At 37.1% G+C, this 17,297-nt stretch overlaps 1 protein-coding gene across 1 annotated transcript in view; it reads right to left on the bottom strand.

Annotated features, from left to right (window-relative positions):
• The window catches only part of e (nonribosomal peptide synthetase ebony), a 52,879-nt gene that overhangs the window by 20,809 nt on the left and 14,773 nt on the right, over positions 1 to 17,297 (bottom strand). Inside the window, exons 2-4 of the mRNA XM_089709760.1 lie at positions 1,597 to 1,722; positions 529 to 676; positions 44 to 177 (exon numbers count right to left, since the gene is read on the bottom strand). Of these exons, the coding sequence (XP_089565886.1) occupies positions 44 to 177; positions 529 to 676; positions 1,597 to 1,717 (403 nt within the window). The 5' untranslated portion in view covers positions 1,718 to 1,722. The remainder of the gene's footprint in view (positions 1 to 43; positions 178 to 528; positions 677 to 1,596; positions 1,723 to 17,297) is intronic.

Here is a 17,297-nt window from a genome sequence, read left to right as displayed (position 1 = left end):
GCAGTAGATTTTTTTTTGTGTATCGTCTTAAATTGTAACTCACCAGTATCATCATAAATAACCAAAGATGGTTGTGCATCTTTCAAAATATGCGACACTCTTGCTTGGGGGAAACTGGGCTCCATTGGCACATACGCTGCGCCTGCCTTCCATATCGCTAATAGTGTTATTATTGTGCTGAAAATAATATACATGTTGTCGGAATACACGAGTAAAATCTAGTTGTAAGTTTCATTGTACCTATATTTTTTATTTATCGTTTTCAAGAAAATGTAAATACTATCTGATAAATTACAAATTGATGCAAATCTTAAGACGGATACATAATTTTAAATTGTTTAAGTTAAAATGGCACATTTTTGAAATCCTAAATGATATCTTCTATTTTTGAGATATACTATACGTAACAAAAATAATTTAGGCTCTAAACTGAGAAAAAAATTAAGACTTTCGTGATTAAAGATATCTCTTAATTAATAAAGACAAATATTAAAAAAAAAACTGTTTATTTAAAGATAAAAAACATACTTATGCGTAGGCTGCATGCATACAGCGATCACATAATCTTGATCCCTGTTACACCCTCTGGGCCTTGCGTGTGCGCATATAGCTCTCGCTAACGAATTAGATCTGGCTTCTAACTCGGAATAGCTTATACGGATGTTGCAGGTTTCATCTGGGATAAAAAACAAAATCTATATTTATAATAATAAATTTAATTTAAAAAAAACACGTTTAAACTCTTGGAATTATTGTATTGTCACCGATCCTTGATAAGTGTACAAAGTTTGAATTTAATCTGTCCGTTTAAAGTGGGTCAAAATCAAGAGTAAAAGAGTCGGTTGCATACAAACATACAGATGAAGCTTATAGCGTGATAAAAATGAATGTTTGCACACGCATAATTACGAAATGATTGCACCATATTGGATAATTTCTTTTATGTGTTGCTATGTAAGATTTATAAATTTTGTTTATTTTGTAGATGAGTGAACGATTATATCTGCATTCTTATCTAAACTAATATTAAAGAGAGGAAACATTAGTGTTTTATTTGTAAAAGATAACCTGAAAAATTAATTAATCGCTTTTAATAATACTGTCACTAGTAAACTACATTATTAATGGATAGCAAATAATTTACAAAGACGAGTACAGTCGCAGGAATTTACTAAGCTTTAACCAACTAATATTATAAATGCGATAGCTTGTGAGGATGGATGTTTGTTACTCTTTCACGCAAATACTATTGAACCGATTACAATGAAATTTCGTATATAATTTGCTGAAGAAAAAAATAAATGGACTAATTATAATTTTTATCCCGAAAATCCCACAGGAACGGGAACTAACTATGTGTTAATCCAAATTACCCTCTATATGTGTGCTAAATTTCATTGTAATCGGTTCAAGTAGTATTTGCGTGAAAGAGTATCAAACACACACACACATCCTCACAAACTTTCGCATTTATAATATTAGTAGGATAGTAGGATTCGTTACCAATGTGTTAGTGAATGTTTGAAGGATGGAAAGGATGATATTCTTGTTTTCTTATTACTACGCTGCTATAAATGTTAAAAAATATAACGTTACCTGAATAAACCAGTGCAGTTCTGTCTCCAGCAGCCAGCAGTTCCAGGTGTTTGGGAAGCGGTGCAGCCGGCACGGCCACCCGGCCGCCCGTTACGACGGACATTCGTGGTAGCGAACCCATTTTTACTGGAAATAAAGATGAACCCTTAAAGTCACTACTTTATTCGTCATATTTGTGTCCTAAATACTTTATATTCAGGGTCGAAACAATACAAAATAAACTCAACATGTTAATAGGTTCCTCTAAATCTGCTATCGTTTATAAAAACACCAGAACAACTAATAAACCGATCAGTCTTCACAATCGAAAGAACGAAAGATAATTTTCGTTCTTTCTTTACTATTTCCAGGTCTAAATTGCCCGATTATAAGATTTCATTGGTATAGAATTTTAATTCAAAAATTTAATTTCATCTCTAGGTCATGGCAATACATCTAAAAATAATACACATCTAAGAATAATATAAAAATGTTCAATGTTATAATGAAAATTATAGGTACCAAGTACGTTACTTTTAATACTTATGCTTGGACACTAATAACAATGGCCAATATCATTAAAATATATTGCAATCAAAGTTGACAAGTAACAATCAATCATGTACTTGTCATTCATAATTATTGTTAATCATTCTGACCTAAATTTTGTTATTTACACGCAAAATAATAATATTTTTATGATTTGCAACTACATGGGAAGAATGCAATGTTTTACGACAAAGAGTACATAATTCAATTATGATAATTGATGCATTTTTTATGTTTATTGTTCATCAATTATAGTTTATTTTTAAAATGGAATGCAGGGTAGTGTAAACAGCTTGATTCGTTTTTTATTTAGATTTTTTTATAAATTCGCCCAATTATCAAACTGACAGCTGCTTTCTGTGTTTTTAGCTGTTAGGTTAGATATGCCTCGGTACGTGATAAACCAAAACTAAAATTAAAAACATAACTCGTTAACCACCTACGATTTGTTTTGCAAAAGAATTTTCAAATACATTTATAAAAGTTAAAAAGTACTTTTAGTAGAATTAAAACGACTGGCTTTAACCATGTACTCGTAAAATTGCAACTCAAGGCTTGTATTTAACTTTGTTAAAATTTACTGCAACGCAATTATTTAACGTTTTATTGCTCTCAATTATTTTTGAAATAACATGTTCAAGAATCTAGATTTTAATGACGGTTGAATACTATTTTTTACTGACTCCAAAAACATGAGATTAATAATTTAGACACTCATATTTTCGTTAACCAATATTCGTTAAGTACTGAGGGAGAAACCCTTTTCCAATGTTTTGTATGTATTTGAAACAAGAAAGAAAGAAAGAAAGAAATAATGTTTATTTAGCACCACAAAGTACAAACAGAAAAAATTATTTATCACGATTCAAAATTGCGAACTAACTAAAAGAATGATTTGAGAATTCTAAAATAGCAGATAGGCTAGTTCTAGCTAGTTGTTATCTACCAAGCGATGGAATTTGGAAATTATTATTTATTATGGAGATCCATAATAAATAATAATTTCCGTTCAACGTAACCGTTGCAGTTTTAATATTATTTATACCAAACTGGGGCTGAAAAATATGGCTACGCCTGTCAATCAGGAAAAATGCAATTTTCTACCAGTTTTAAATTTACCAAAATCGATCTAGTAATTTCAGAGCTTATTAAGTACAAGCATACAACAAAAAAATACATACAATTAAACTTATATTTTAATTTCACACTGAAACCATTGTAATAGCTGTTGTATTGGTGCTGTTTTCCGAATATGTAAAGAATAAATAGATAAATAAAAGACAATGTTATATTTTCCACAAAACAGTTATTAAAGCGGTCAATAGTTTCGTAAGAGGTATAATCATAAACCAAAGCACGGTTAGCCTTCAGTTGCGTAATGTTTAGGCGGCACGCACAATATTTAATGTTCGTTTTAAATTAAGATTTAAGGTAAATAAACCGGCCGAGTTCGAGGTACGAGTGTGTGAAGGATTTTGTATGGAGCTGAATGACACCCCTTTTTGAGGCTGTATAATCATCATAGTCATGAACGTGTTTATAATATAAAGGAGCGAAATAAAACCCCTAATTTGTGGCTGTATAATCAAAATAGTTCGTAAAAATATACAGGTCTTTGCGATGCTTTCGATTTTTTTTTTTATAAATGATTGTCAAAGTCAAATAAAGACTAGAAAGAGAAAGGAATAGGTTTCGAATATTATAGAAAAAAATAGTAGACTCGACACAAACTTGTGGAGTGGAGTAACAATTACCTATAAGGAGTAGAAGAAAATAATCGAATTTGAACGAGTAGTACTTCCTTAAATAAGCTTGTTCATTCACAAACTATTTATATAATATTAGTATGAATTGTACAAATTTTGGTAAAATGGAATGGAAGAGTGATGCAGGGTAGAAAATTAAATCTCCGAAACGTAGCATAGGTACAACGCTCTATTATTCCTTATAGCTTAAATCTTATTTAATAATTTGCCTTTATTAATCCGACGACATTAAATTTATTTATTTATTTAAAAAATTAAAACGTCAAAAATATATTGCGCCTACACTCAACTATTTCTTATCTCCAAAACCTATCAAATGATGTATCAAAATGAAGTATTTTCAATAACGGACGATAAAACGTAAAAATAAATAGTATCCCTCAATGCGTTTGTTTACAATCACGATAATTACTTTACAAAAAGTTCGCGAAGCTATAAACACGTTCAACGCACGGCATTTTGGTCAAGGTCGGGTCAAAAACCTTATTTTATCGAGACATTTTTTCTTTACATAACTGCGTGTGATACTTGTTGCTTATCGTGATTACATTCGATTTCCACTTACTTTTATAGCGTTAGAACTTAATTATGTTAAAATTTTTAATTGCTGTATGTCAAATGGTTTTTTAACAGGCCATAGCACAGAATTAAAACCTTCCACGATTTTTAGCAAAATACTATTTATAATATATTTAAGTATTAACCCTTATTTCGAATTTGTCCGTACCACCGGACAAGTACTTTAAAAAAATCCACCGCCCCGTCTAATTCTATTTTTGCAACAAAAAAACTACTAAGCTATTGGGAGGTCGATCAAATTTTAGTAGAAAAATAAATTTTGCGTGTAATAACCCAGAGTTTGACAGTTGGCGAAAAAATGTCGGCGAAACTGCGCACTAAGAAAGTCTTTCAGGTAATTTATTAAAAAATATTATTTTTTGCCTATGTTGCGTAGATTTTTTATTTGTTTTTTGTGAATTTAGTCTACTAACGTTCAAATAATACGATTTCATAGCTTTTGCTTACGTTATTCTTAATAATTATCGAGTTTTTCACTTGTCCGCCACACCGGACTTCGTCGAAACATCTGTATTTATTGTGTCTTACAGCTTGTCCGTCACGGCGGACCTTGTCGAAATATGGTATGAAAGGTAAAAGATTTGAGTTGTCGGTATTACCAAAACATTACATCTATTCTCAGTACCTATCAACTTGTTAGATACTTCTTATCTACCTAACCTTTACATACGACTACCCGACGCCTTTGAGTCCAAATATAGAGCAAGTTTGCCCGAACCAGTCGCAGGAACTCAATTTTGCAAACTTACCTTCTATATCGTCTTTACCCTCGTTGCCAACACATGTGCATAGAAAAAGAAGACTCAGAGAACCATCAGTTGTGACAAAAAAGAGACCCAAGCAAATTCAAAAGCTTTCCCTCTCTTACAAATGGAAACAGAGTACCTTTTTGTATAGAGCCCAGATAGAAGATACTGCAGTAGTTGAAGATCCTCCCGTAGTACGTTCACCTTTAGATTACTTTTTTTCACAGTTTCTTTGTACTTTTATAAAAAATAAAGGCTCTTTTACTATTATATTGTTTTACTTTATACTATGCAACTTCTTTCACGTATTCGATTAAGTCCGCTAGGACGGACAAGTCATTTTTACTAAGATTCGATAATGTCCGGTGTGGCGGACATCGCTTTTCTCCATAAGGGTGGGGGGTAGATTTTTTTTTTCTTTTTTTGGAGGTTTAGAAAAACCATGGAAACTAGGTTATACAATAAAATTTTAATAAGTTTACTATCACCTTCTCTGTCGAAATAAGGGTTAACTGCAACACTATGTATAAATTATACTACACTAGCCGCTTGGCCCAGCTTTACCTGGGTTGACGCGGGATAAAAATTGTTACTGTAAGTATATACAGTATACAACATAATATGAAATATTCTAATGGCAATGTTATTAAAAGATAAGGATAGATTCATTTTTAAATTAAATCACGAGAAGTAAACAAACCAAAAAGCCTTGCTCTTTTTTATATTAGTAGTACCTATTTCAGTATATAATATGTATGGTGGTCGACTATTAATAATTTAACCTACATTGATAGTTCTATTATAACCTACTAGTTATTATTCTGTGCTATAACTACTAGCTCGTTACCTCAGCTTTGCCTGGGTTATAGTGTGAAGTCCCGTGTCCCCGTAGTAGGGTAAGGGGCAGATGCATTATGCATACATCTGTTTCATTGATCGATTTTCTTTAGGGACAATTAGGTGATCAGCCTTCTGTATCCTACCAGACCGAGACATATTTTTTTCTTCGTCTCCACCGGGAATCGAACCCAGAACCCCTCGGTTGTACGCTCACGCGTCAACCACTGTACCAAGGACCGTCTTGCCTGGGTTATACCGGCATAAAAACTACCCGACAGATTTAAACCGACATTTCCATAATTATTATAAGTGATGACTAACCAACATAATTAAATATACAATTTAAAATAATTTTATAGGAAGTTTTAGATGCATATATACCAGATATGCGAATAGGTACATATATTATAATAATAATTAGAATTACCATATCATAATAATTACACGAATATTTAAACAGTTTTTTTTGCAAGCCTATTATTTTTTTACTAGGCATATGTAACCAATATACTTATATAAAAAAATCTAATCATAACGAACCATTTATTGTGCCGGAAATAACTATCGAATATACACCTACCGAGAGTTCCGTTCACGCAGTGCTCGCAAGCGGTCGCGTACTTAATTATTATTCAAAAGTTCATGTACGCAAATATAACCTTTAAATCAGTGATAACTGTGAATAAAGTGGCGTGAAACTTTACAAGTCGAGAAGTTCTTCGCGGCCCATATGATACTCACTTGTGTGAAACAAGGACAGCTGTCATAATTGCTGTCTCACCCGACTGCCGCTTCAATTGAATTTTCGAAGGCGATAAATAACACTGACCAGTGTATTCAAAGGATTACAAGCATAATAATATTGTAAACTGATTTTTACGCAAATCAGTTCTGACATTCTGACCGTTGGATCGGACGAGAAGTAGACGCTGCCGCAACACCGCGCCAGGGATATTGCAAGACCAGTAGCCCCAATCGGAGCCACTGTTAAATGACAATATTTATTATTTGTGTAGTTACTAGGGCATTTAGTTTTTATTAATAGTTTTATCGCCTTATTCTGGGAGCATAGGAACATCCGTTATTTATTACCACACAGACTATCTATATTATTTTATTTACATATTGTGTTATCTATATATGTGTATATATTGTAATATTTTATTTTTTGTCTAGCGTACACTGACTATATATATATATATATATATATATATATGTATATAGATATATATTATACATTGTATTACACAATATCTTTTAATAAGTAAGGACAGGGTTTCCCCTATTGGGGCAACTATTAGGTTAGGCTAGGTTAGTAATTACACTGTTGACAAATAATTATTAATTTTTTTAACACTAATATTATTTTATACAGCTGTCTCCCTATTGGAGCAACTGTCTAGATTAGGCTGTTTGGACAAGTAATTATTATATAATTATTTTATACAGCTGTCTCCCTATTGGAGCAACTGTCTAGAGTAGGTTGTTTTGACAAGTAATTATTATATTATTATTATATACAGCTGTCTCCCTATTGGAGCAACTGTTTAGATTAGGTTTTTTATTTATTTATTATTATTATTATCTTTTTTTTATACTGTTGACAAATAATTATTATTATTCTTTTTTTTTTTAACCCTATGTGTCTCCCTATTGGAGCAACTGTTTAGATTAGGTTGTTTTTTTTGACAAATAATTATTTAATTATTATTTTATTCAGTTGTGTCCCTATTGGAACAACTGTCTAGATTAGGTTGTCTTGACAAACAATTATTAACGATGTTCCACACACCCCAAAAACGTACGAGTGACACCTTGACAATTGACGTGAGCAGGGCTCCAACAAAAGCTGAGGCATCCGTAGTGCGGAAAAGTATTGACAAACTGGAGGCTCTGAACACTACTGTTTCGCCCCCCATCCGGGAGCCTCCAGTTCTTAAAAAGAAAGTAGTCGTAAGTAAGAGACAAGCCGAAGACAAGGAGGGAAGCCCACCTCCAACGGCATCCATTTATTTGATAGAGGGTAAAGCCTGTCTATTAAAAGCGAAAAGTCATATAAGGGACTCCCGAAATCTCAAAGCGGAAAGAAAAGAGGGAGTCATCGCAGCGCTAGACAGACTCTACCAGATAATTAAAGAATTAGATATAGAGCTCACCAGTGCCAGGGCTTGGAGCGGCGGAGGGCAAGGGAGGGACCCTTTACACCCCCCCCATCCGTCCGACGCTCCGACGATTACTGACCAAGCACTGATGAGACACATGAAAGAAAATAACAAATTGCATGAAAGCATGAAAGAGAGTATGAAAGAAATGACAAAAAGGATGGAAGAGATGAGTGGAAGTATGAAAGAGAGTGAGGTGAGAATGGAAAGGCTAAGCTCGTTGTTGGAGGGCAACATGACTGTCGCCAAAACGACAAGTTACGCAGCCGTTGCTTCGAGAGGAGTCGCTGAGAGATTCCCCGAAACAAGGGCTTTGCATTCAGTTATGGTGTCCTCCAAGGACGAACAGGAAACGGGAGAAGATGTATTAGAGAAGATTAGAAAGACTGTGGATGCAAAAGATGGATGGGTAAAAGTGGAAAGAGTAAGAAAGGTGAAGAATAGAAAAGTAGTCGTCGGCTGTGTGAGCGAAGAAGAAAGAGATAAGGTGAAAGAGAGATTGGGAAAGAATGAGGGACTAGTTGTGGAAGAAGTGAAAAACAAGAGCCCCCTTCTGGTCTTCAGGGATGTGATGAAATGTGACACTGGTGACTTCATCACTGCGCTAAAGAACCAAAACGCAGGCATACTTGAGGGCTTGAGGGGGGAAGAGCGAAAAGTTGAAGTAGCGTATGTGATGAAAGCTAGGAACCCCCTCCAAAACCACGTGGTGATAAGAGCGAACCCACAGGTATGGAGGAGATGGATGAATGAAGGATACGCCCACATAGGGTTGGGCAGAGTGAGAGTAATGGACCAAAGTCCACTGGTGCAGTGCTCCCGCTGCCTTGGGTATGGGCATACCAAGAGGATGTGTAGGGAAGAAAAGGAACGATGCAGCCACTGCGCCGGTCCTCATATGAGGACTGAATGCGATAAGTGGCTGCGGGGAGAAGCGCCACAGTGCATTAACTGCACTAAAGCCAAGAAAAGTAGCGCTGAGCACAGCGCCTTTGATCGTGAATGTTTTGAACGAAAGAGGTGGGATGCTCTGGCCAGGTCAGCGGTAGCGTATTGCTAAGGTTGTTCAAGGTGAGTACTTCCAGTACCAAATATTACAGGCCAACCTCCAGCGGAGTCAAATCGCCACTAAAGAGCTATTGCTCGAGGCCACCAAGCGTAAGGCTTGCGCAGCGTTACTACAAGAGCCCTACGTAGGTGGGGCTCGGAGTATGAGGACATACAATGGAGTGAGGATCTTTCAGTGCGATGGGGAAGGAGGTGGAGTAGTTAAGGCGTCTGTAGTGGTACTCGATGACTCACTGGACGTCGAACTACATGCACGCCTTAGCAACAACAATATTGTTGTGGCCACCCTCAGAACCAAAGCCTGGGAGATGATTGTAGTGTCCTTCTACTTCGAACCCGACAAGCCAATAGGGCCCTACCTGGACCATCTTATGCGGATAGGAAGAGAGTTGGGTTCCAATAAGATGGTCCTGGGAGGCGACGCGAACGCAAAGAGCCCGTGGTGGGGTGGCGACAAGGAAGACCAGCGAGGTAGGGATATGTCTGCTGTACTGGAAGCAATGGGTATGCACATACTCAACACCGGGGACATCCCAACATTCGACACCGTGAGAGGGGGGAAAAGATTCTCCAGCTACGTGGATGTGACAGCGTGCTCCGACGACCTGCTGAACCGAGTGGGCAACTGGAGAGTAGAGGAGGGTCTCACGAGCTCGGACCACAACGGCATATCATTCGGCATCAGACAACAGAAATCCACAGGCACGAACATAGTACGAACTACACGCATATTTAACACACGCAAGGCAAACTGGACTCAGTTTCATGAGAAACTGACTCAGCTGATGTCGGACAGACAATTGACTACACACGACATAGACACAATACACAGCACACAACAAATAGACGAGGCAATAGACAGTTACACACAAGCAATCACACAGACATGCAGAAACACTATGCCGACCAAAAAACACACACAAAAATTCAATTTGTCTTGGTGGAATGATGAGCTCGCGCAGATGAAAAAGGAAGTTGCCACGAGGAGACGCAGGATCCGAAACGCAGCACTTGTTCGCAGAAACCGCGTTGTTGGATTGTATCTTGAACAAAAGGAGAAGTATGAAAAGGCTGTGAAAGATGCGCAATGCGAGAGCTGGAAGGAGTTTTGCCGGAAACAGGATAGAGAGGGGGTCTGGGAGGGCATCTACAGAGTGCTGAACAGAGCCACTAGGAGAGAGGAGGATCTGTCTCTTACGAGGGGCGGTGAAACCCTCGACGCCCGAAGCTCTGCAGAACTGTTGGCGGAGACTTTCTACCCCGTGGACTTGGAGAGTGGTGAAAGTGAGGAACATCGTCTGACGCGCCGGCGGGCGGAGTCCTTGGACACCGAACCGCCGATGGGTCCGGACGATCCTCCTTTCATCATGGAGGAGTTGAAGGGAGCCGTTAGGTCCTTCAATCCCAAGAAGGCCCCCGGGGCGGATGGCCTCACGGCCGACATCTGCAAGCACGCTGTAGATTGTAACCCGGAGTGGTTCCTTGCGCTGTTGAACAGGTGCCTCACTGTCGCCTACTTCCCCAAACAGTGGAAGTGGGCGACTGTGGTGGTCCTGAGAAAGCCGGGCAGGGAATCATACCGGGTACCGAAAGCCTATCGACCGATTGGTCTCTTACCTGTTCTCGGCAAAATCTTCGAAAAGATGTTGGTCGCCCGACTCAGGTTCTACTTGCTGCCCAAAATAAGCCCCCACCAGTATGGTTTCATGCCACAGAGGAGCACCGAAGACGCCCTCTATAGACTAGTGAACCATATCAGAGATAAGAGGGAGGAGAAGAAGGTTTCTGTTGTGGTTTCGCTGGACATAGAGGGAGCTTTCGACAGCGCCTGGTGGCCAGCCATAAAGGTGCGGTTGGCCGAAGTTGGGTGTCCGGTGAACATGAGGCGGGTGATTAGCAGCTACCTGAGTGAAAGGGGAGTGAACGTAAGGTATGCAGGTGTGGAAGTAAGTAGGGAGACCAACAAGGGGTGCGTACAGGGGTCCATAGGTGGACCACTCCTGTGGGACCTCTTGCTGGATCCCCTGCTGTGGATGTTAGAGGAGATGGAAGTGTTCTGTCAGGCGTTTGCCGACGACATAGTGTTAGTGTTCGATGGAGATACGGGTTTAGAAGTAGAGGTCAAGGCAAACCGCATATTAGCAAAAATTGACGAATGGGGTGTCAGAAACAAGCTGAAATTCGCGCCACACAAGACATGTGCCCTGCTCTCGACACGAAAACTAAAATATGACAAGCCACGACTTACAATGGGGAGTGTGGACATCCAATATTACGATAATATTAAGATACTGGGCCTAATTATTGATGGCGGCCTGACATTCAACGACCATGTCGGGAGCGTTTGTAAGAAGGCAATCGCCCGCTACAAGCTGTTAGCGAGAGCAGCCAGAGTAAGTTGGGGGCTTAACCCCCAAGTAGTTAAGACCATATATATCGCCGTTATAGAACCGACTATCTTGTATGCATCAGCAGCGTGGGCGCCCACAGCGGAAAGGATGGGGGTCCGAAAGAGGCTCAACACCGTTCAACGAGGTTTTGCCCAGAAGATCTGCAAAGCATATCGGACTGTCTCTCTGAACTCTGCGTTGCTGTTGGCTGGGATACTCCCTCTTGATCTCAGAATACTCGAAGCTTCGAGGCTTTATGAGATCAAGAGGGGCGTGTCGCACCCGGCGGTGATGAGGGACAGGGAGGTGGAACGAATGGCACCCGCGATTGAGGACCCACATCCGGCAGAGCAGGTAGAGCTGGGGTTCGTCTTGGTAGATGAGGGCACCTATGCCGACGTGGTTGACAGCCACGTCCATAGGATCTATACGGACGGCAGCAAGATTGAGGGTCGAGTCGGAGCCGCCCTTTCTGTATGGGAAGGTGCGATCGAGACAAAGGCCATCAAGCTTGCGTTGTCGCCGTATTGTACCGTCTATCAGGCGGAGCTCCTTGCGCTCAAAAGAGCAGTAGATATAGCCTGCAAGAGTGGAGCGGCAAAGGTCGGTGTCCTCAGCGACTCCAGATCGGCGCTCCAGGCGGTCACCCTGAGTTCCCCTCATCCCCTGGCTGTGCAAACACGGGCGGCCCTCCGAAAAGCTGCATCGCAGAGGCGGGAGGTCTCCCTGTTTTGGATCAAGGCGCACGCAGGGCTGAAGGGGAACGAACGGGCAGACGAGTTAGCCAAGGGGGCCGCTCTGGGGTTGAGGAGGAAACCGGATTACGATCTGTGTCCTGTTTCATTCGTCAAGCGTATCTTGAGACAGGATACGATTGGCGAATGGGATAGGAGATACGAAGTAGGAGGAACGGCCGGAGTCACGAAGCTCTTTTTCCCAAGCGCTGCTGCTGCATACAAAGTAGTCGGAAAAATAGACATCACACACCACATCACACAAGTACTGACTGGTCACGGCGGATTCGCCTTCTACTTGAACAGATTCAAGCTGAAGGAGAATCCGTCGTGTCTATGTCAGCCCGGAGTAGAGGAGACGGTTCCTCACCTGTTACTCGAGTGCCCTATTTTTGCAAGCAATAGATATGCTATTGAACAAAAATTAGGCATGGCGATGACGGGTGAGAATCTACCTTCCGCCCTGGGGGATAAGTTTAGGGATACTTTCTTTAAATATTGTAAATATATTGTAGAAGTAGTCAATAAGCGAAATAATGGGGTGTGATGTGATTCTGTGATATTAGGGATAGTTTCAATTGTTGTAGCATTTATTTTATTTATTTTATTTACCAGTATTTTAATATTTAATTTTGTATTTGTAATATTTTTATTTTGTAATAATTCTATTTTTAATTTATTACTTATGTGGATATAAATTGTGATTGAAAATAAATAAAAAATGAAAATAACGTCTCTGGACAATATTCCAGAGGTGGCGCGAACACCCTGTGATGGCGGGTGCCTTTAAAAAAAAAAAAAAAAAAAAATATACACCTACCATACTTCCGCCAGCTGTCTAAATCTTAACAAATTATGTTACATTCCTGGACAAACACGCTATCAACAAGTGAAAGCAATATGGAAATCGATACAGTAGTTTATGAGCTTATCGCGAACAGACAGATAAACAAAAAAAATACATACCTACTTTCGCTTTTGATATTGAAGTCGGATATATATTTTACCAGCAGCGCTCCGCAGTTTCACCCGCGTGGCTCCGCTCCTGCCCCCCTATGCAAGTGGCTTTCTGTTAGCGTAGCGTTCAATAGAATAGACTACGAATGTATGAGATTGACGTAAGCTGTAGACAAACGTATCTACAGCCTACGTCAATCTCATACATTCGTAGTCTATTCTATTGAACGCTACGCTAACAGAAAGCCACTTGCATAGGGGGGCTGTTGGTCTTAGCGTGATGATACGAGTATATATTATATAGCCTATAGCCTTCCTCAATAAATGGGCTATATAACACCGAAAAAATTTTTCAAATCGGACAAGTAGTTTCTGAGATTAGTGCGTTCACACAAACAAACGAACGAACTCTTCAGCTTTATAATATTAGTATATAATATCAGGTTCAAGATTTATTTGACTATTAAATCACAACAGGTTTTCGTGATGAAAGATTATTATGTTATAATTAGAGGAAGTTAATTTTTTGTTTCAAAGTTCCGCGTCTATTTGAATACATTTTGTTATTTTTATTATAAATAGCCTCTTTTTTCCAAGTAGGTTAATTAGGAGAATATTCGAAATTGTTTTGTTTCTTTACTCTGGTTTACCTGATAACTTTTTATAACACAGATTTTAACGATTCTTAAATGATAAAAAAATTTATATTAGATAGTGTTTAGTTTTTTTTTTCTGTCGGTCTGTACAATTTATTGTCGGTCACTTGAATTAAATGTAGGTAGATAATAATAATCAATTTTATTATAATCTTAGGTATTCACCTAGTTGGATAATTCGTTTTATCGTATTGAATCTATATTCGTATTTATTATCTGCAGGATGTTGTTTGTAAGTTTTGCGAAGACTTTTCACATCGGATATCTGTGTCATAAAATGATCTTTATTTTGCCAAAACATTATATCTGTGATCTGTGTTATAGTAAAATCACAATATATAGATACAACCAGTAGGGATACTTCAAACAACACGTTCGAAATTGCTCACGCATACAAGCAGCGTGTCTAATTATGTTCTTATATCTGTCAATTATCATCGATCGTGGGTACTTAGTACTTACGATTCTCGTAAACACGCTTGCTTGTGTGCGTGAGCCATTTCGAACGTGTTGTTTGAAGTTTCCCTACTGGTTGTATCTTCCTACGTATATAGTGGTTGTCTACATAATATGTATATGTATATAAAAATGAATATTTGTCTATATGTCCTTTATAGAATCGTAAACTATGCATTTGATCATGTGACGATCTTCAGCAAAGTGTTGTGCATGAGCTCACGAAGGTTTCTGAGTTGTTACGACCAATTTACGACTGTGTGTCACAGACTCACAGGCGAAGCCGGGGTGCACAGCTAGTTTTCAATAAATCTAATTCTAAACACAATTTCGCTTATCTTCATGTATCTAAATGTTATTTAAGTTAAATTGCAATACGAAGTACATCTTCCTTCAATTCTCACGGCTCATTTGAATTAGAAGTCGTCAACCTTTTATCACGTGATCTTTTTTTCAATGTTTAGTTATTGCTTTGTGCTTTATTGTTTTATTATGAAACGTTACATAACATTATGTTATTTATGTAATTATTGAAAACTTTGTTAATTACGGTCTTGTGCGCTAACGTTTTTACTTGTTAGACATAGGTCGTATAGCTATTTAGTTAGCTAGCTTTTAAACCAATATTAGATATATATAGTTTTAAAGAATACTCATTTTTGATTATACATGCAAATTATAAAATATTTAATAGAATGTTGGTAACTACTTATTAATCTTATTATAAATATAATAACTTATAAGCTCTACGAGAAAAAATGAAAGCAAACAAAAAAAAATCAAAGCCGATTTAAATTACATAACTGAGTCTATTTGTGGAATAGTTAAAATTTTAAGATTTACCTATACAATTAAAATGCACATAAATAAATAAAATATTTCAAACCAATAGTCGACCACACCAGCAAACAAACAGACAAACACGAGATAAACAAAAGATCGACCCAAGGTCTGGCACACTTGCACGGGTCGCCGGTTCGATTATAGCCATTCACTTTTTGCTAATACCAATGTACTTAATGACTTACATTGACTTAACCATGATTACAGTAAAACTTTAAATAATGCACTTAAATAATCAAATGATTATGAATTATAATAAGTTTTTAATCGTATACTAAAACCATTGAAAGGAAAATATGTACATTTTAATACGCTTTTACAAGCTTCATCTGTATGTTTCTATGTAACCGACATTTTTTAGGTTTGATTTTGACCCACTTTAATCGGACAGATTTAATTTTAACTTTGTACACTTATCAATTAGTATCGGTGACTGTACAATAATTTCATGAGTTTAACCGTATTTTTAGTTTTTAAAAACTATATTTATAATTTTATATAGTTTAAATGACGCGTGTGCACGCTTGGAAGGAAATTTATTTATTATAACACCTTATTAAAATACATGATCTACTGCACTTTTAATTACAGGTGATTGAAATTTTTCACTGTGCTAAAAATAGCCTATATTATTAATGTCTCTAAAGAGTGACTAAATACAAAAATGCATTGATCAAACTTTTTGCTTTATATACAGTATGTGTAATACCCTTTGTTTAATACAAACGGGAAAACAAAATTTCCTGACCTTCATATAGGTATTGTCCCTGTTAATTGACCCCGGGTCATTCTTCTCTCACGCAATGGCATATAGTATTGTTGATCATATAATTTCTTTATGTAAATCTTTATAATATACTAGCTTTCCGCCCGCGGCTTCGCCCGCGATTTCAAAGAAAAACCCGTTCCCGTAGGATTTCCGGGATAAAACCTATCCTATGTCCTTTCTCGGGTATCAAAATATCTCTATACCAAATTTCATGCAAATTGGTTCAGTAGTTAAGGCGTGATTGAGTAACAGACAGACAGACAGAGTTACTTTCGCATTTATAATATTAGTATGGATACCAAATTGATATAATACAATATATTATACAAGCCGATATTTACGACTTTGGTCTCTTTAAGTAAATATTTTGCTCTGATTATTTAATATTAAAAAAAATGATGCAAAAATTTGAGTATACCTACTGCTATGAAAAAAATGTATTTTACTAGAACCAGGGAAGGTTATTTACAATAATTTAAATATAAGGGTGATAATATAATATTACTTAGGTACCTACTCATAAATACCAATGTAGAGTAAGCCTTGAAGGAAAAAAAAAATACTTTTGGCTTTCAATAAAATAAGTGTAATAAAAAATAGATAAAAAAACAAAACTGAATGGTTTAAGATAAAATCAAATTGATTCAAATATTCAGGTTAAGGCCTAACTTATAACAAAAGATTCAACAGTACCCATTATATAGTTTTATTGCTATAATTAAAGGAGTAGCCATTAAAAATTTATCTTTTGAGTTAAATTTTATATTTCCCTTTAAACCGGGTTCTTATTTTTCCCGTTTAAGATTGAATTTTCCATCGCAATGAAAACATATATAAAGAAAGAAATTCATCATCACTACATAGTATAAATAATTATGTGTCAGGATAATTTTATTTATGTATAAAATACTAGCGGTCCGCCCCGGCTTCGCCCGTGGTACATAATATTTACGTTTTCTCTACATAAGAACCATCCTCGTACTTCAAGGAATATAATAAAAAAAGAATTATCGAAATCGGTTCGGCCGTTCTCGAGTTATGCGCTTACCAACACATTTTGCGATTCATTTTTATATATAAGATTATTATTTTTTTTTTTTTTTGTAGGTATATTTTGTAAAAAATATGAACATTCTGCACTTTTCTTTTCTACCTAAATTTTCATAAAAATTTGACAACAAAGCTTTTGCTTTGTGAGTTGAATAGA

The sequence above is a fragment of the Colias philodice genome, chromosome 23 (assembly GCF_061535455.1).
Source record: "Colias philodice isolate Cphi_HAF_F1 chromosome 23, ilColPhil1 Martin Lab GWU primary, whole genome shotgun sequence".
Taxonomy (NCBI): Eukaryota; Metazoa; Arthropoda; class Insecta; order Lepidoptera; family Pieridae; genus Colias; species Colias philodice.
Note: the sequence above shows the minus strand (reverse complement) of the source record. Positions and strands in the feature narration are given on the sequence as shown.